The following is a 15491-nucleotide window of genomic DNA, read 5'->3' on the forward strand; positions in this document are numbered from 1 at the left end:
GTCCCTATTAAGCATGTTCGTCACCGAAAGCGAATGGTCTGCAAGATCATTTGAGCGATATAAATATAAATGGAAGCGGTTTTCTTATTGGTGGAAAATCAGTTGTACAATTCTTATTTTATACTTATATTTAAGAATTCATGAGCTTAACACCGGCTTATAATAATTGAATTTCAATTATTATGTTTTTTTCTAAGAGAAACTGAAAAGAAAGAAACATTTACTGGCATATTGCGATGGACCATTTCGAAAACCGCCAACGTAATCATCATCAGGCAATTTTGTAATGTTATCAAAGGTTTCACCGAGATTCGAACCGTGAATCACATGGTGAAACTGCAGTAGCCTTTCTCTTAGAAAAAAACATAATAATTGAAATTCAATTATTATAAGCCGGTGTTAAGCTCATGAATTCTTAAATATAAATATAAACTGAACACACCATTAAACAAACATACATAAATTCTTATTTTACTAAAAATTATTTCCGCCAACTTATTCTCATTCCCTATGCCATAAAGGCAGTAAAGAAGATATAGGAGCACACGCTAATACGACTCTCTCACATACAGGATATGTATTTTAAAATGTATTGCAATGTATAGTTGATCTGACCGATCCGTGAGGACGTCAAATAGGATGAATGAGCCCGCCGTTTTTTACTAATTATTTTTATTTTTATAAGTTTTTTTTCTAAATTTACATATTTCTTTCTTCTTTTAAATACATTTTTTTTACCAATATTCTTTACTAATTTTAATGAAATCATTAATGAAGTCATTAAAATTAATAATAATTTCTTTCTACTTTGTTACATTTTCACAAATTTTATGAATTTTTTGTTCTTGTTACTAAATACTTGTTTATATTTTTTATACTTATTTCAAAAAATTACTTAGTTTTTATACTCAGCTTGTACGCAGAGTATTATAACTTTGATTGGATAACGGCTGGTTGTACAGGTATAAAGGAACCGAGATAGATATAGACTTCCGTATACTCGTATCAAGATCATCAGTGTCGAAAAAAATGTGATTGAGCCATGTCCGTCCGTCCGTCCGTCGATGCGTTAACACGATAACTTGAGTAAATATTGAGATATCTTCACCAAATTTGGTACACGAGCATATCTGGACCCAGAATAGATTGGTATTGAAAATGTGCGAAATCGGATGATAACCATGCCCACTTTTTATATATATAACATTTTGGAAAACACAAAAATCCTGATTATTTCGTAAATAATACACCTAGAATGTTGGAACTTGACGTGTGAAAATTTTAAAAACTTTTTTAAAATGGGCGTGGTACCGCCCACTTGTGATAAAATCAATTTTACAAATATTATTAATCATAAATCAAAAATCGTGAAACCTATCGTAACAAAATTCGGCAGAGAGTTTGCCTTTACTATAAGGAATGCTTTGAAGAATAATTAACGAAATCGGTAAAGGACCACGCCCACTTTTATATAAAAGATTTTTAAAAGGGTCGTGAACGAATAAAATAAGCAATATCGTTGCAAAAAATAGCTTTATATGAATAGCATTTCATTTCCCAAATTTCGGGACCATAACTCGAAGAAGAATTAGTTCAGAATAGAACCATATGTACATATATATTATTGTGCAACCCTGTAACAATTTTAAGAACACAAAACAAACAACAACAGCATTTCAAGTGTACAGCTGGGCATGTAATGTTTGGTTTCACCCGGACTTAGACTTCCTTACTTGTGTTTACTAATTATTTCCAAAAAAATTCTTTGTTTATTTATTTTACTACTTCTAAATAAAAAAGTTATTTTTCGAATTTTTTTTATCAAATATCTGTACTCGTTTTAATTAAATCAAGTTTTTATCAAAACCTTTTCTATTTTTCTTTTTATTAACAAGTATTATAAGTTCTTAAATTTTTTTACTCCTTTATGGCTACTTATTTTTATCAAATACATTTTTAATAATTTATCAAAGTACTTGTGCTTTTCATCATATTGTGGTGAACTAAATAAAGTAAACAGAAATCAGCTGTTTAGTGCAAGAATCGTGAAATGCAAAAAACGTAAGAAAAAAACATAAGTAAATATTGTTCATTATTTTTTGTAACAAATATTTTAAAATCATAGTTTTTTCAAGGAAATCAAAAGTGGAACGTGCTACGCATGAACAATTGGAGCGATATATCTCATTTTGTGCTGCTGACCCCGAAATGGGAATAGGAAAAAATAATCCGCTGGATTTTTGGTGGTCATTTCGGCATGACTTTGGGGACTCCCTCGGGTCATTTGGGGGTTATTTCTGTATCATTTTGGGGACTCCCTCGGGGTCATTTAGGGGTCGTTCCGGGATGTTTATGGGGACTCCCTCGGTATCTTTCCGGGGAGGTTTTGGCGACTCCGTCGGGTTCATTTGCAGGTCGTTCCGGGATCTTTTTGGGGACTCTCTCGGGGTCATTTGGGGCACATTCTGGGATGGTTTTGGGGACTTCTTCGATGGTAATTTGGGGTACCTTCCGGGATGGTTATGAAGACTCCCTTGGGGTGATTTGGGAGACATTCCGGGATGGTTTTGGGACTCCCTCGGGGTCTTTTAGGGGTCGTTCCGGGATTTTTTGGGGACTTCCTCGGGGTCATTTGGGGGATATTCTGAGATGATTTTGGGGATTCCATCGGGGTCCCTTGGGGTAATTTGGAGGACCTTCCGGAATGGTTATGGGGACTCCCTCGGGTTAATTTGGTGGGCATTGGGGACTCCCCAAAACCATCCCGGAAGAACCCGAATTACCCCGAGAGAGTCTCCGAAAAGATCCCGGAACGACCCCCAAATGACCCAGGGAGGACCCCGAGGGAGTTTCAAAAACCACCCAGAAATTACCCCAAAAATCCAATCAAGGAGGGTCCTCGCACAATAATAGCAAAAGTAATAAATCTTCTTCCATTTTCTCTCGATCGCACAATAACAGAATTCTAGTTTAAATTTATCCCTATAAATTAAATTAACAAGAGCGTTTGACTTATTGACAATTTGTCAGCGAAAAAACTTTTTATTTTTTACATAAAGTAGCAATTATCTACTTGATAAATTGTCAAACTTGACAAATAACAAATAAGCAAGATGGTGAATTTGTCCAAGTGCACAGAATAGCGCTTTTAATTTATTTTGTGGAAGCCTTCGGCAGCATAGCAGAGAAGAGAAAAGTAGCGCCAATACTATTACAATAAGTTTCAATTGGCAATTTTTCCGAGAAAGGAACAGAACAAAAATTCTCAAAAGTTGTAGAAAAATTTGGATCCCAATTTGATTCTCTGCATTGTTCATTCATCATGTTTGTGATGGGTTTGGGAATTCTAATTAAAAATCCCAAATTAACGTTAGCCTTGTTCTCAAATCTGACACGTTAGCTCTAAAAAGAAACTCAAACAACAATTGGTAGGCAAGTTTTTAATATGAGATTTTCACCAACTCTCAAATTAACATTAAGCAAAAGACAGCTGTATTGTTGGGCTTCGTGTATTATGTATTTGCAATATGTTTTAGCTATTTGTTCTACAAAATATTGGAATGCAGAAAAAACAATGACACTGAACATCGTAATAATTTCGTTAACAAACCAAATTCCAAAAGGGATGTGGGTAAATCATTCCCACACTTATCTTCAAAATAGTCTTTGAACCAAAAGTCTACATAATGGATTAGATTTCAACAATCCATTTATACCTTTAATAAAATTTGAAGAATGCTGCACAAATGGACGAACGTAGTCATAATTTTACATGCCATTCAAAAATCACATATAAACATATTTATAACATTATTTTCTCTTCCAAAATTTAGAACTCGTTTGGGTTTATACACGATCTGACATTCAATCGGGTTGGCTTGAAACCCTGTACATGCATAGGTTAAGGCAGAAAGGGATTGACGTAAATCAACTCTACCGTATCGATCACAGGCAATGCGGAAATTATGGAATCCCACCACGGCCTGCAGGAACTTTGCTTGTTATAGGCATTTAGTTTTCATTTGTAATTGTCAGAAACTTTATTATAAAACTGAAAATTTTTGAAACTGATTACAAAATAGAGAATTATGAAATATTTTACATTTGTAATTTGTTTGTTCGGTAATTCTATTGACACTGTACGATATGGCTAGACACCGCATTGCATAGGGTGGTAATAAGCATAGAGAAATCCCTGGAATATAAAGAGTGTGCTCTAGGAGTCTTCTTGTACATTGCCGGGGCTTTCAATAATGTTGCAAAATTGGCGATTATGGATGGTCTTAATTACATTAAAGTACATCCTGCCTTAATCAGATGGATCGGCTGCATGTTAAATTGCAGAAAGATTACATCACAATGGGGATTGTACGAGGCCACGAAATCAGCGGACAGGGGCACGCCGCACGGAGGGGTGCTATCACCTCTGCTGTGGACGCTGGTCATCAACCAACTGCTCAGACGATTCGATGAGGGGCCCGTAGTACTTACGGCTTACACAGATGACGTTGCAATTGTCATAAGTGGAAAGTGCCTTCCAACGATTAGTTCTTTGATTGATCTGGCGCTTCGGGATATTCATACCTGGGCATGTAATGTCGGGTTGAAAGTCAATGCGTAGAAGACGGATATTTGACCAGGCCTAAGTTGGGAGGGGTGACCTTACAGGGGAAACCTTGCACAAAATATCTAGGAATCATCCTAGACAATAAGCTGTCATGTAAGCTCAACGTGGAGGAGATGGTCAAGAAGACTTCAACGCCACTCTATGCATGTAAAATAATGCTGGGGTGTACGAGGGGCCTATCGCCCTCTCTTTCTCATTGTGTTTTTGGAGCGATTGTAAGCCCTATTCTATACTATGGAGTTATTGTTTGGTGGAAAGCCACACAAAAAACAACATACCTCAAAAAATTAGAGGGGTATGCAGACTACCAATGCTTAGCATTACGGGAGCCCTGAAAACAACCCCCACAGCTGCACTGTATGCCATTATGTACATTCCACCTATAGACCTGGTAGCACAGAACAATGCATTAACGACCGCAACCAGGCTCGGTGCCTCGGGACAGCTAAAGCGCCGACCATATGGCCATAGTAGTATAGCGTCATCAATCTCAAGACGAACAGACTACCTGATTCCCTATCTGCGCTTCGAGGGAGATCTTAAGGCCACAATAGAGGTGGACGGTTGGCGCAAGGGTGTGCAAATGGCGGACGAGGCGATACATGTGTACACCGATGGTTCCAAAGTAGAGGAAGGAGTAGGGTCTGCGGTATACTGTGCTGATCCGGAAATAAAAAGATCCTACAGGCTGCCGGATTACTGTAGCGTTTTCCATGCGGAAATATTAGCCGTAAACAAAGCAGTAGAAACCCTGGAAGAGAATAGCTTAAGCTGCAACCGTGTTAACTTTTATATTGACAGTCAAGCAGCAATTAAGGCAATAATCTCGCATAGCACAGCATCTAAGTGCATGTTAGAGCGTAAGTAGTCTCTAGAGTGAAGGGGGACAGAGAGAAGCATACATCTAAATTGGGTCCCAGGGCATATGGGAATAGATGGGAATGAAAAAGCAGAAGAGCTAGCTAAAAATGTCCCATTTCTTGAAGCTTGCTCCGTAGACGTCCCAATTGGACTGGGCGAGATTAAGCAAAAGCCAGAGGTGCACATGATCGACCAAGCGGGAAAGGCGTGGGTTCATGCGCGGGGCTGTAGGTCTTACAACCTTAGACTAAGGAAGTTGCTTCTATCAGGTATTCTGACTGGACACTACCTTCTGGCGTCACATGCCTTTAAATTAGGCTTGGTCAGTGATAGCAGAATTAGGAAGTGCGGGTTGGAGGAGGAAACCATCGAGCTTGTTCTGTGCTCGTGCCCTGCACTTGCCAGGCTAAGACTCCAGCTGTTAGGAGTGACAGAGCTGTCAGATCTAGAAGCAGCAAGTGGCTTAAATCCTAGGAAGCTTCTAGTATTTGCCAAGAGGACGGAGTTATTTTATAACATAGGTCCTCGTTTTTGATAGGGTTTTTCAGTTTGGTCGTTAAAACAAACTTCTGGTAACACTACGGACTCAATCAGTCTACGTGAGGTCCTCATGGACCGGCCAGTTAAATCTAACCCAACCTTACGATATGGCTGATCTAAGTTTGGCGATTACGACATTATATCGCGATAAACACGAGCTGTGAAAATATAGAATTCAGCTTATTATGAAGATGGAAAAGGTTTGGGAATTCATTGAAAGTCCTGTTCGTGAATCTCGAGATGCCTCATGGTAGCAAAGAGACACGAATGCTTCAATTATTATTGGATTGACGGTTGAAGATACGGAAACCTTTCGGATAAGGTTAGGTTAGGTTGAACTGGCCGGTCCATGAGGAAATAAAAAAAAGATTCAATGAGTCCGTAGTTTTACCAGAAGTTTGTTTTAACGAACAACTGACAAACCCTATCAAAAACCAGGACGTATGTTATAAAATGACTCCCTCCTCTTGGCGTATACTAGAAGCTTCCTAGGACTTAAGCTACTTTCTGCTTCTAGATCTGACTGCTGTATCACTCCTGGAGTCTCAGCCTGGCAAGCGCAGGGCAAGAGCACAGAACGTGCTCGATCGTTTCCTCCTCCAGTCCGTACTTCCTACATCTGCTATCACTGACCAAGCCTAATTTAAAAGCATGTGACGCCAGAGGGCAGTGTCCAGTGAGAATACCCGTCATGAGTCTACAGTCCTCTCTTTTTAATGATAGAAGCAACTTTATTTAAGGTGGTAAGACCTACAAATAATCTTCGACACTTTACAGCCCCGCGCGTGAAACTACGCCTTTCCTCTCGCCCGGTCTAATTGGGAGCTTCAAGGGATGCGCCCTCTTTAGCTTCTTCATCCGCTTTTTCATTCCAATCTATTCCCTTATGCCCTGGGACCCAATATAAATGTATGCTTGTCCCTGTCCCAATTCTCTCCAGAGACTGCTTACACTCTAACATGCATTTAGATGCTGTGCTATGCGAGATTATTGTCTTAATTGCTGTTCCACTGTCAATATAAAAGTTAACACATACAGTTGTCTGTTTAAAAATTTGTTCCTAACTAATGCATTTTATTTTTGTGATTGAGTAAAAACAAGAAACTAAATCAGCTGATAATCTGATAGGAAGGGTCTCCAAAATCTCCCGGAATAGTCCCAAAAAAACCGGAAATGACAACGACACGATTATCCAGATAACGACACAGAAATGATACCTGAAGGGTACCAAAATGATCCCGAAATAGTCCCGAAAAAGTTCCGAAATGACCCTCACGGGCTCCCGGTCGGATCTCAAACAACATCCAGAAAATATACAGGAAGGGTCCCTAAATTATTCCGACATATGTAGTTCAGAATAAGTTCCGAAATGACCCCGAGGCGATCCACGACAGCTCGCGAAAACTATGTAGAAATGATCCTGGAAGGTTCCGAAAATGATCCAGAAATAGTCCAGAAAGGACCTCGATGGGATCCCGCATGGATCCAGAAATGATCCCGGAAGGGTCCCAAAACTATCCCAAAAAATTAACAAAAAAATCCTGAAAGGACTCCCAAAAAAGGACTCCCCAGAAAGGGTCCCCAAATGATCCCATAATGGTCCCAAAATGACCCTGACGGATCCGGCAAACCATCACGAAATGATGCCGGAAGGGTCTCCAAATGATCCCGAAATAATACAGAAAAAGTGACGAAATGATCCCTAAAGAGTCCCCAACATATCCCGAAAGTGTCCCGAAATGACCTTGACGGATCCCGAAAACCATCGAGAAATGATCCTGAAATAGTCCCGAATAAGTCCCGAAATGACACAGACGGGATCTCGAACGGATCCCTAAATGACCCTGACTTGATCCCGGACAGATGCGGAAATCCGAATGATCTTGGAAGGGTCCCAAAATAGTCTCGGAAAAGTCCAGAAATTACACTGACGGGATCCCGGACGAATCATGAAAACCATCCTTAAATGATCCCGAAATGATCCTGACGAGATTCCGTACGAATACCGAAAACCTTCCAGAAATGCTGCCGAAAGACTACTCACATTATCCCGTATAAGTCCCGAAAAAGTCCCGAAATGACCCCGACGGGATTCCTGACGGATCCAGAAAACCATACAGAAATTATGCCGGAAGGGACCCCAAATGATCACGAAATAGTCCCGAAGAAGTCCAGAAATGACCCCGACGGTATCCCGAAAACAATCCAGAAATGATGGCGGAAAGGTCCTCTAATGATCCCACAATAGTCCCGAAATGACCCTGACGGGATCCCGGACGGATCCCGAAAACTATCCAAAAATGATGCCGGAAAGGACCCCAAATGATCCCGCATTAGTCGCGAAAAAGTCCCGAAATGACCCCGACGGGATCCCGGACGGATTCCGAAAACCAATATAAATGATGCCGGAAGGGACCCCAAATGATCCCGAAAAATTCCTGAAATGACCCCGATTGGATCCCGGACGAATCCCGAGAACCATCCAGAAATTATGCCGGAAAGGTCCTCAAATGATCCCCTAATAGTCGCGAAATGACCCTGAGAGGATCCCGGACGGATACCGAAAACCATGATGCCGGAAGATCACCAAATGATCCCGAAATAGCCCCGAAATGACCCGACGGGATCCCGGACTGATCCCGAAAACCATCCAGAAATGATGCCGAAAGGGGTCCCAAATGATCCCGTATTACTCGCGAAAAAGTCCTGAAATTACCCCAACGGCATCCCGAAAACCATACAGAAATGATGCCGGAAAATACCCCATAATGCCAAAATGCAGATTAGCAGCTAAAACAAGTCTAAATGCCGCCCCCGTGGTTGGTATGAACGATAATTTGGAGCTTGATGTGGTTGCTAAGAAAAGATGGATTCACCTCTCTTATTTTAAAAATACCGTCAAAGGAGAGTATATTATCTCTTACGTTACAAAGCACACTGGGATTACTCGCGACCATCTATCGTGTTTTCCGCTTGTGAAGAAAGATGCAAATATCAATGAATTAAGGCGCATAAGCTTCAAACTCGGTGTATCTCCATGTCACTATGATGCTATATTTGATGCAAAGCTATGGACTGCTAATGTTAAAATCCGTCCATTTCAGTCTTTTCAAGAGGGAGCGGAGTATGTCAACGGGCTAACTGGCTCAATATCACTTGAATCATTTTCAATATACTATCAAAATGCAAGTGGTATACGAACAAAATCAAATGAATTTAGGATTGCTTCATCATTACGTGAATATGATATTGTTGCTATCTCCGAAACCTGGCTTTGTGCACAAATTTCCAGCTCCGAGTTTTTTGACAACCATTACACTGTTTATCGCCATGATAGATGCCCTATTGCTAGTGGCTGCGCTCGAGGTGGAGGAGTGTTATTAGCAGCTAAAACAAGCCTAAATAGCAGTTTGTTAGTGTTGCCCTTTGCTGATATGTTAGTCGAACAAGTCTGCATAGATGTATCAATTTCAAATGACAAACATATTTACATCTTGATATCATATATACCGCCTAACTCTAGTTTTAATGTTTATGAACAACATATTAATAACATAAACTTTGTCAGTGAATCTGTTGCACTAAATGGGCAGATAATAGTTATGGGTGATTTTAACTTACCTGACATTATTTGGTCATATGACAATGGCTGGCTACTACCTTTTAATATTAAATCCGATATTGAATCTTCTGTCACTAGTTTTTTCTTATCTAACAATTTTCAACAATTAAATTAGTTTGCAAATTCTAATGATAAAATATTGGATTTAGTATTCGCAACAGAAGATCTCAAATTGGCATGTGAATTGAATTTGTCACCTGCATCACGTAACACAATTCATCATAAAGCTTTAACTATTAAATTCGAATTTCTAAGTTTTCAGCGACTTAATGTGAACCACGAACCTTTATTATCTTTTAGAAAAGCCAACTTCGATGCATTGAATAACTCTCTTTATTGCACGAACTGGGATTTCTTAGCTTTCATAGAAGATCCAGACTTAATATATACAAATATTTGTGACATTCTTTCTGATGCCGTCACCAAGTTTGTTCCTTCGAAATCCTCTAAGCCCAAAAATAAACCGCCTTGGTTCAACGCGGAATTAAGCCATTTAAAGAACATTAAAAATAAGGCTCTAAAAAAATACAGAATCTCAAAGTCTCCCGTGGACCTTCATAATTTCAACAATTATAAAAGCGAATTTGACAGAATTCATAAATATCTCTTTAATCAATATATAACCAAAATTGAAGACAGCCTGAAACTCAATCCGTCTTCGTTCTGGAATTACGTGAACTCTAGGCGTAAATCATGCGGCATACCTGATAGAATGGAATACAAAGGCTGTGTATCCAATACTACGCTAGAGACTTGCAATCTGTTTGCCTCATTTTTTCAAGAAGTTTATGAAAGCTACCAGTCCGAAGACACTCCTTCTACAATTTCAAGACCAATTGATTTTAATTTTATTGACGCATTTATTATCACTGAGGGTGATGTTGCAGATGCAATCTTAGACCTTAAACCAAGCTTCAACTGCACTAATGGTCTTCCCCCAATATTTTTCATTTGGTGCGTGGATTCTCTAGTAAAACCAATCACCAAACTCTTTAAGACATGTTTACGCCAAGGAATAATCTTAGATTATTGGAAGTCATGCTCAATTGAACACATCTTCAAATCTGAAAACAAAAGCCTCATCTCCAACTATCGAGCTATAGTAAAGCAGGGGGTCTTTCCAAAAATTTTCGATCACATACTAAACAAAAAACTTCTGGAACATGTTCAGCATGCCCTAACTAGCTGCCAAAATGGGTTGTTGCCAGGTAAATCAATAGTCACTAATCTATCTCTTATTTCAAACAACATTATCACTGCAATGGAACAATATTCGTAACTAGATGTCATATATACCGACTTCACAAAAGCTTTTGATAAAGTAGACCATAACATTCTTTTACTGAAGATCAATAAATTTGGTGTTTCCGGCACTTTATTGAGCTTTTTCAGAAGTTTTCTTTTTGGTAGGAAATTGTCGGTGATAATAAACTCAATACGCTCGAACATTGAAGTCTATGCCACATCGGGTATTCCTCAAGGAACTCACATTGGCCCTCTGTTATTCTTACTCTTCATAAACGACTTACCGTCCTATATCATATCGTCAAAGTGCTTAATGTTCGCAGATGATGCCAAAATATTCCTCAATATTAACAGCCTTCTCGATTGCCAAAAACTTCAGCAAGACTTCTTCTTAAATTGGTGTACCATCAATAACCTAAGCCTAAACATTAGCAAGTGCTGCGTTGTCTCTTATTGCCGCCGCGCATATGTCTATACTTTCAACTATTCTCTGGATGGCGTTGATTTGTTGCGTAAATCCGAAATTAAGGATTTATGAATTATCTTTGACACAACATTAACTCTTTCTAAACATATTGATCTAGTCTCTTCTAAAGCGTACTCGATGGTGGGTTTCATAATCAGGAACACCAAAGATTTTAAGGAATATATGACTCTGAAAACACTCTATATTGCTTTGGTACGGAGTATTTTATACGATCTTTTGGAACCCATACTATACAAAGTACTCTGATAAAATAGAGATGATCCAGAGGAAATTTACCAGATTTGCTATGAAAAGAGTGTTTATCGAAAATGACATTCCAAGTTACGCCTCAAGGAGGAAACTCCTTGGCTTACAATCTCTTGCGGACAGAAGGTCATATCTGTCGCTGTTATTTGCCTACAATATTTTATCTGGCAATATTGACTGCCCAGATATATTTATTCTGTTTCGAGTACAGGAATCTAATATTAATCTCAGAAATCCCAGAAAGTTTACTGAGGGTTCACATAGGTCGCTTTATTCTTATAATGAACCGATATCCAGAATCATTCGCCTGTGTAACACATTCGCTCCGCAAATAAACTTTAACGACAGCCTTTATTGTTTTAAGTTAAGCATATTTGCACTATTTAATTAAATATGTAAACATGATCATAGTCTGTAAGAAATCTTGTTTCGATGACTGAAATAAATAAATAAATGATCCCGAAATAGGCCCGTAATGATCCTGGAAACCATCAATAATTTTTCCTGAAAATACCCCGACGGAATGCCGGACGGATCCCGAAACCCATCCAGAAATGATGCCGGAAGGGTCCCCAAATAATCCCGGAATAGTCCCGAAAATGTCCCAAAATTACCCCGACGGGATGCCGGACGGATCCCGAAAACCATCCAGAAATAATCCCGGAAGGGTCTCGATATTACCCTGACGTTGTAATTCCGTGAATAAAGTGAAGCTAATTACATTGGTTTACAGCCAAAATGCATCAGAGACGGTACTTCGAAATTCCCATGTAAAATCACCCTGATTCCGAAAATAAAGGTTATTCTTAAACGTTTTTCTTTAGGTTGATTTGACTGGCATGAATTTAGTAATTGAAATTTAAGTAACTTCCCGATAAGCTACAGGCTTGAAACTTGGAGTATAGTTCAGAACCCGATGACAATGCAATAATATGAAAAAAAATCGCCGCTAGGTGCCGCAAGGATCGAGATATTCACAAAAATCGCATTTGTGTTCCGATTTGGCTCATATTTGGAACCAGACCTGTTAAATAATGATTACTAATGGTAATGATTAGCCGTTCCATTGATTATTTTCTTGAAACGCCATTTAATGATTTCTTGCCATTATTTTCTATTTTTAATGATTACTTTTCAATTGATTAAAAACAAAAATAAAAAAAAAATCATGATTTTTTCCGATTATTGAAAATAATAAAAACAAGTAAGGAAGGCTAAGTTCGGGTGTAACCGAACATTACATACTCAGTTGAGAGCTATGGAGACAAAATAAGGAAAATCGCCATGTAGGAAAATGAACCTAGGGTAACCCTGGAATGTGGTTGTATGACATGTGTATCAAATGGAAGGTATTAAAGAGTATTTTAAGAGAGAGTAGGCCATAGTTCTATGGATGGACGCCATTTAGGGATATCGCCATAAAGGTGGACCAGGGCTGACTCTAGAATTTGTTTGTACGATATGGGTATCAAATGAAAGGTGTTACTGAGCATTTTAAGAGGGAGTGGGCCTTAGGTCTATCGGTGGACGCCTTTTCGAGATATCGCCATTAAGGCTGACCAGAGGTGACTCTAGAATGTGTTTGTACGATATGGGTATCAAATGAAAGGTGGTAATGAGTATTTTAAAAGGGAATGGGATTTAGTTCTATAGGTGAACGCCTTTTCGAGAAATCGCCATAAAGGTGGACCAGGGGTGACTCTAGAATGTTTGTACGATATGGGTATCAAACGAAAGGTGTTACTGAGCATTTTAAGAGGGAGTGGACATTAGGTCTCTAGGTGTACGCCTTTTCGAGATATCGCCATTAGGGTGGGCCAGGGGTGACTCTAGAATGTTTGTACGATATGGGTATCAAACGAAAGGTGTTACTGAGCATTTTAAGAGGGAGTGGGCATTAGGTCTATAGGTGGACGCCTTTTCGAGATATCGCCGTTAGGGTGGGCCAGGGGTGACTCTAGAATATGTTTGTACGATATGGATATCAAATTAAAGGTATTAATGAGGGTTTTAAAAGCGAGTGGCCCTTAGATGTATATGTGAAGGTGTTCTCGTGATATCGACCAAAATGTGGACCAGGTGATCCAGAAAATCATCTGTCGGGTACTGCTAATTTATTTATATATGCAATACCACTAACAGTATTCCTGCCAAGATTCCAAGGGCTGTTGATTTCGCCTTGTAGAACTTTTTTATTTTCTTCTATTTAATATGGTAGGTGTCACACGCATTTTACAAAGTTTTTTCCAAAGTTATATTTTGCGTCAATAAACCAATCCAGTTACCATGTTTCATCCCTTTTTTCGTATTTGGTATAGAATTATGGCATTTTTTTCATTTTTCGTAATTTTCGATATCGATAAAGTGGGCGTGGTTATGGTCGGATTTCGGCCATTTTTTATACCAAGATAAAGTGAGTTCAGATAAGTACGTGGGCTAAGTTTAGTAAGGATATATCGGTTTTTGCTCAAATTATTGTGTTAACGGCCGAGCGGAAGGACAGACGGTGGACTGTGTATAAAAACTGGGCGTGGCTTACACCGATTTCGCCCATTTTCACAGAGAACAGTTACCGTCATAGAATCTATACCCCTACCAAATTTGAGATGGATTGGTAAATTTTTGTTCGACTTATGGCATTAAAAGTATTCTAGACAAACTAAATGAAAATGGGCGAAGCCGAGTCCGTTTTGAAATTTTCTTTTATTTTTGTATTTTGTTGCATCATATCATTACTGGAGTTGAATTTTGACTTAATTTACTTATTTACAGTAAAGATATTAAATTTTTTGTTAAAATTTGAATTAAAAAAAATTTTTTTTTAAAAGTGGGCGTGTTCTTCATCCAATTTTGCTAATTTTTATTTAGCACATATATAGTAATAGTAGTAACGCTCCTGCCAAATTTCATCATGATATCTTCAACGACTGCCAAATTACAGTTTGCAAAACTTTTAAATTACCTCCTTGTAAAAGTGGGCGGTGCCACGCCCATTGTCCAAAATCTTACTAATTTTCTATTCTGCGTCATAACGTCAACCCATCTACCAAGTTTCATCATTTTATCTGCCTTTGGCAATGAATTATCGCATTTTTTCGGTTTTTCGAAATTTTCGATATCGAAAAAATGGGCGTGGTTATAGTCCGATATAGTTAATTTTAAATAGCGATCTGAGATGAGTGCCCGGGAATCTACATACCAAATTTCATCAAGATACCTCAAAATTTACTCAAGTTATCGTGTTAACGGACAGACGGACGGACGGACATGGCTCAATCAAATTTTTTTTCGATACTGATGATTTTGATATATGGAAGTCTATATCTATCTCGATTCCTTTATACCTGTACAACCAACCGTTATCCAATCAAAGTTAATATCCTCTGTGAGCTCTGCTCAACTGAGTATAAAAAATCAAAAATCATAAAAAAATCAAAAATAATCAAAAGTACATACAAGTACATTTTAGGATGCAATGGTAAATCGTAAGCACTTATCGAGGCGAATATATACATGCAACATATAGGGCGAATAGTATATGAGCGTTGATTCAAACATATTCTCATTATATAAAATAATAATGGTTTCGTCCTTAAGTCAAGCTGTTTTGTATCAAAAATTAATATATCTGCTATTTTGGATTAAGTTATGGCTATGCACTTGTTTTGTAATCAAAGTTTATCATATTTTTCGCTTTATTTTAATAATATTGGTTTCATATCATCGCCACTATGTGAGTGTTCTTCGTCCCATTTAGAGAGCTTTATCATATATCGGCATTTTTCTTCGGTAATACTCAATTAAAAACTCAAAATTTTTGTTTTCCGCCTTCGGATTATTAATACTGAGGTCAATCTAAGTCT

At 38.4% G+C, this 15491-nt stretch overlaps 1 protein-coding gene across 2 annotated transcripts in view; it reads left to right on the forward strand.

Annotated features, from left to right (window-relative positions):
- The window catches only part of LOC137235762 (uncharacterized), a 133601-nt gene that overhangs the window by 79399 nt on the left and 38711 nt on the right, over positions 1 to 15491 (forward strand). Inside the window, exon 6 of one of the 2 annotated variants that reach the window (XM_067758614.1) lies at positions 3834 to 4110. The exons of the other annotated variant lie outside the window; for it this stretch is intronic. Coding sequence (XP_067614715.1) covers positions 3834 to 4015 — 182 coding nt within the window. The 3' untranslated portion in view covers positions 4016 to 4110. Of the gene's footprint in view, positions 1 to 3833; positions 4111 to 15491 lie in introns of those variants that run through there. 2 annotated transcript variants of the gene reach the window in all.

The sequence above is a fragment of the Eurosta solidaginis genome, unplaced genomic scaffold (genome assembly GCF_040869045.1).
Source record: "Eurosta solidaginis isolate ZX-2024a unplaced genomic scaffold, ASM4086904v1 ctg00001065.1, whole genome shotgun sequence".
In the NCBI taxonomy this organism is placed as follows: domain Eukaryota; kingdom Metazoa; phylum Arthropoda; class Insecta; order Diptera; family Tephritidae; genus Eurosta; species Eurosta solidaginis.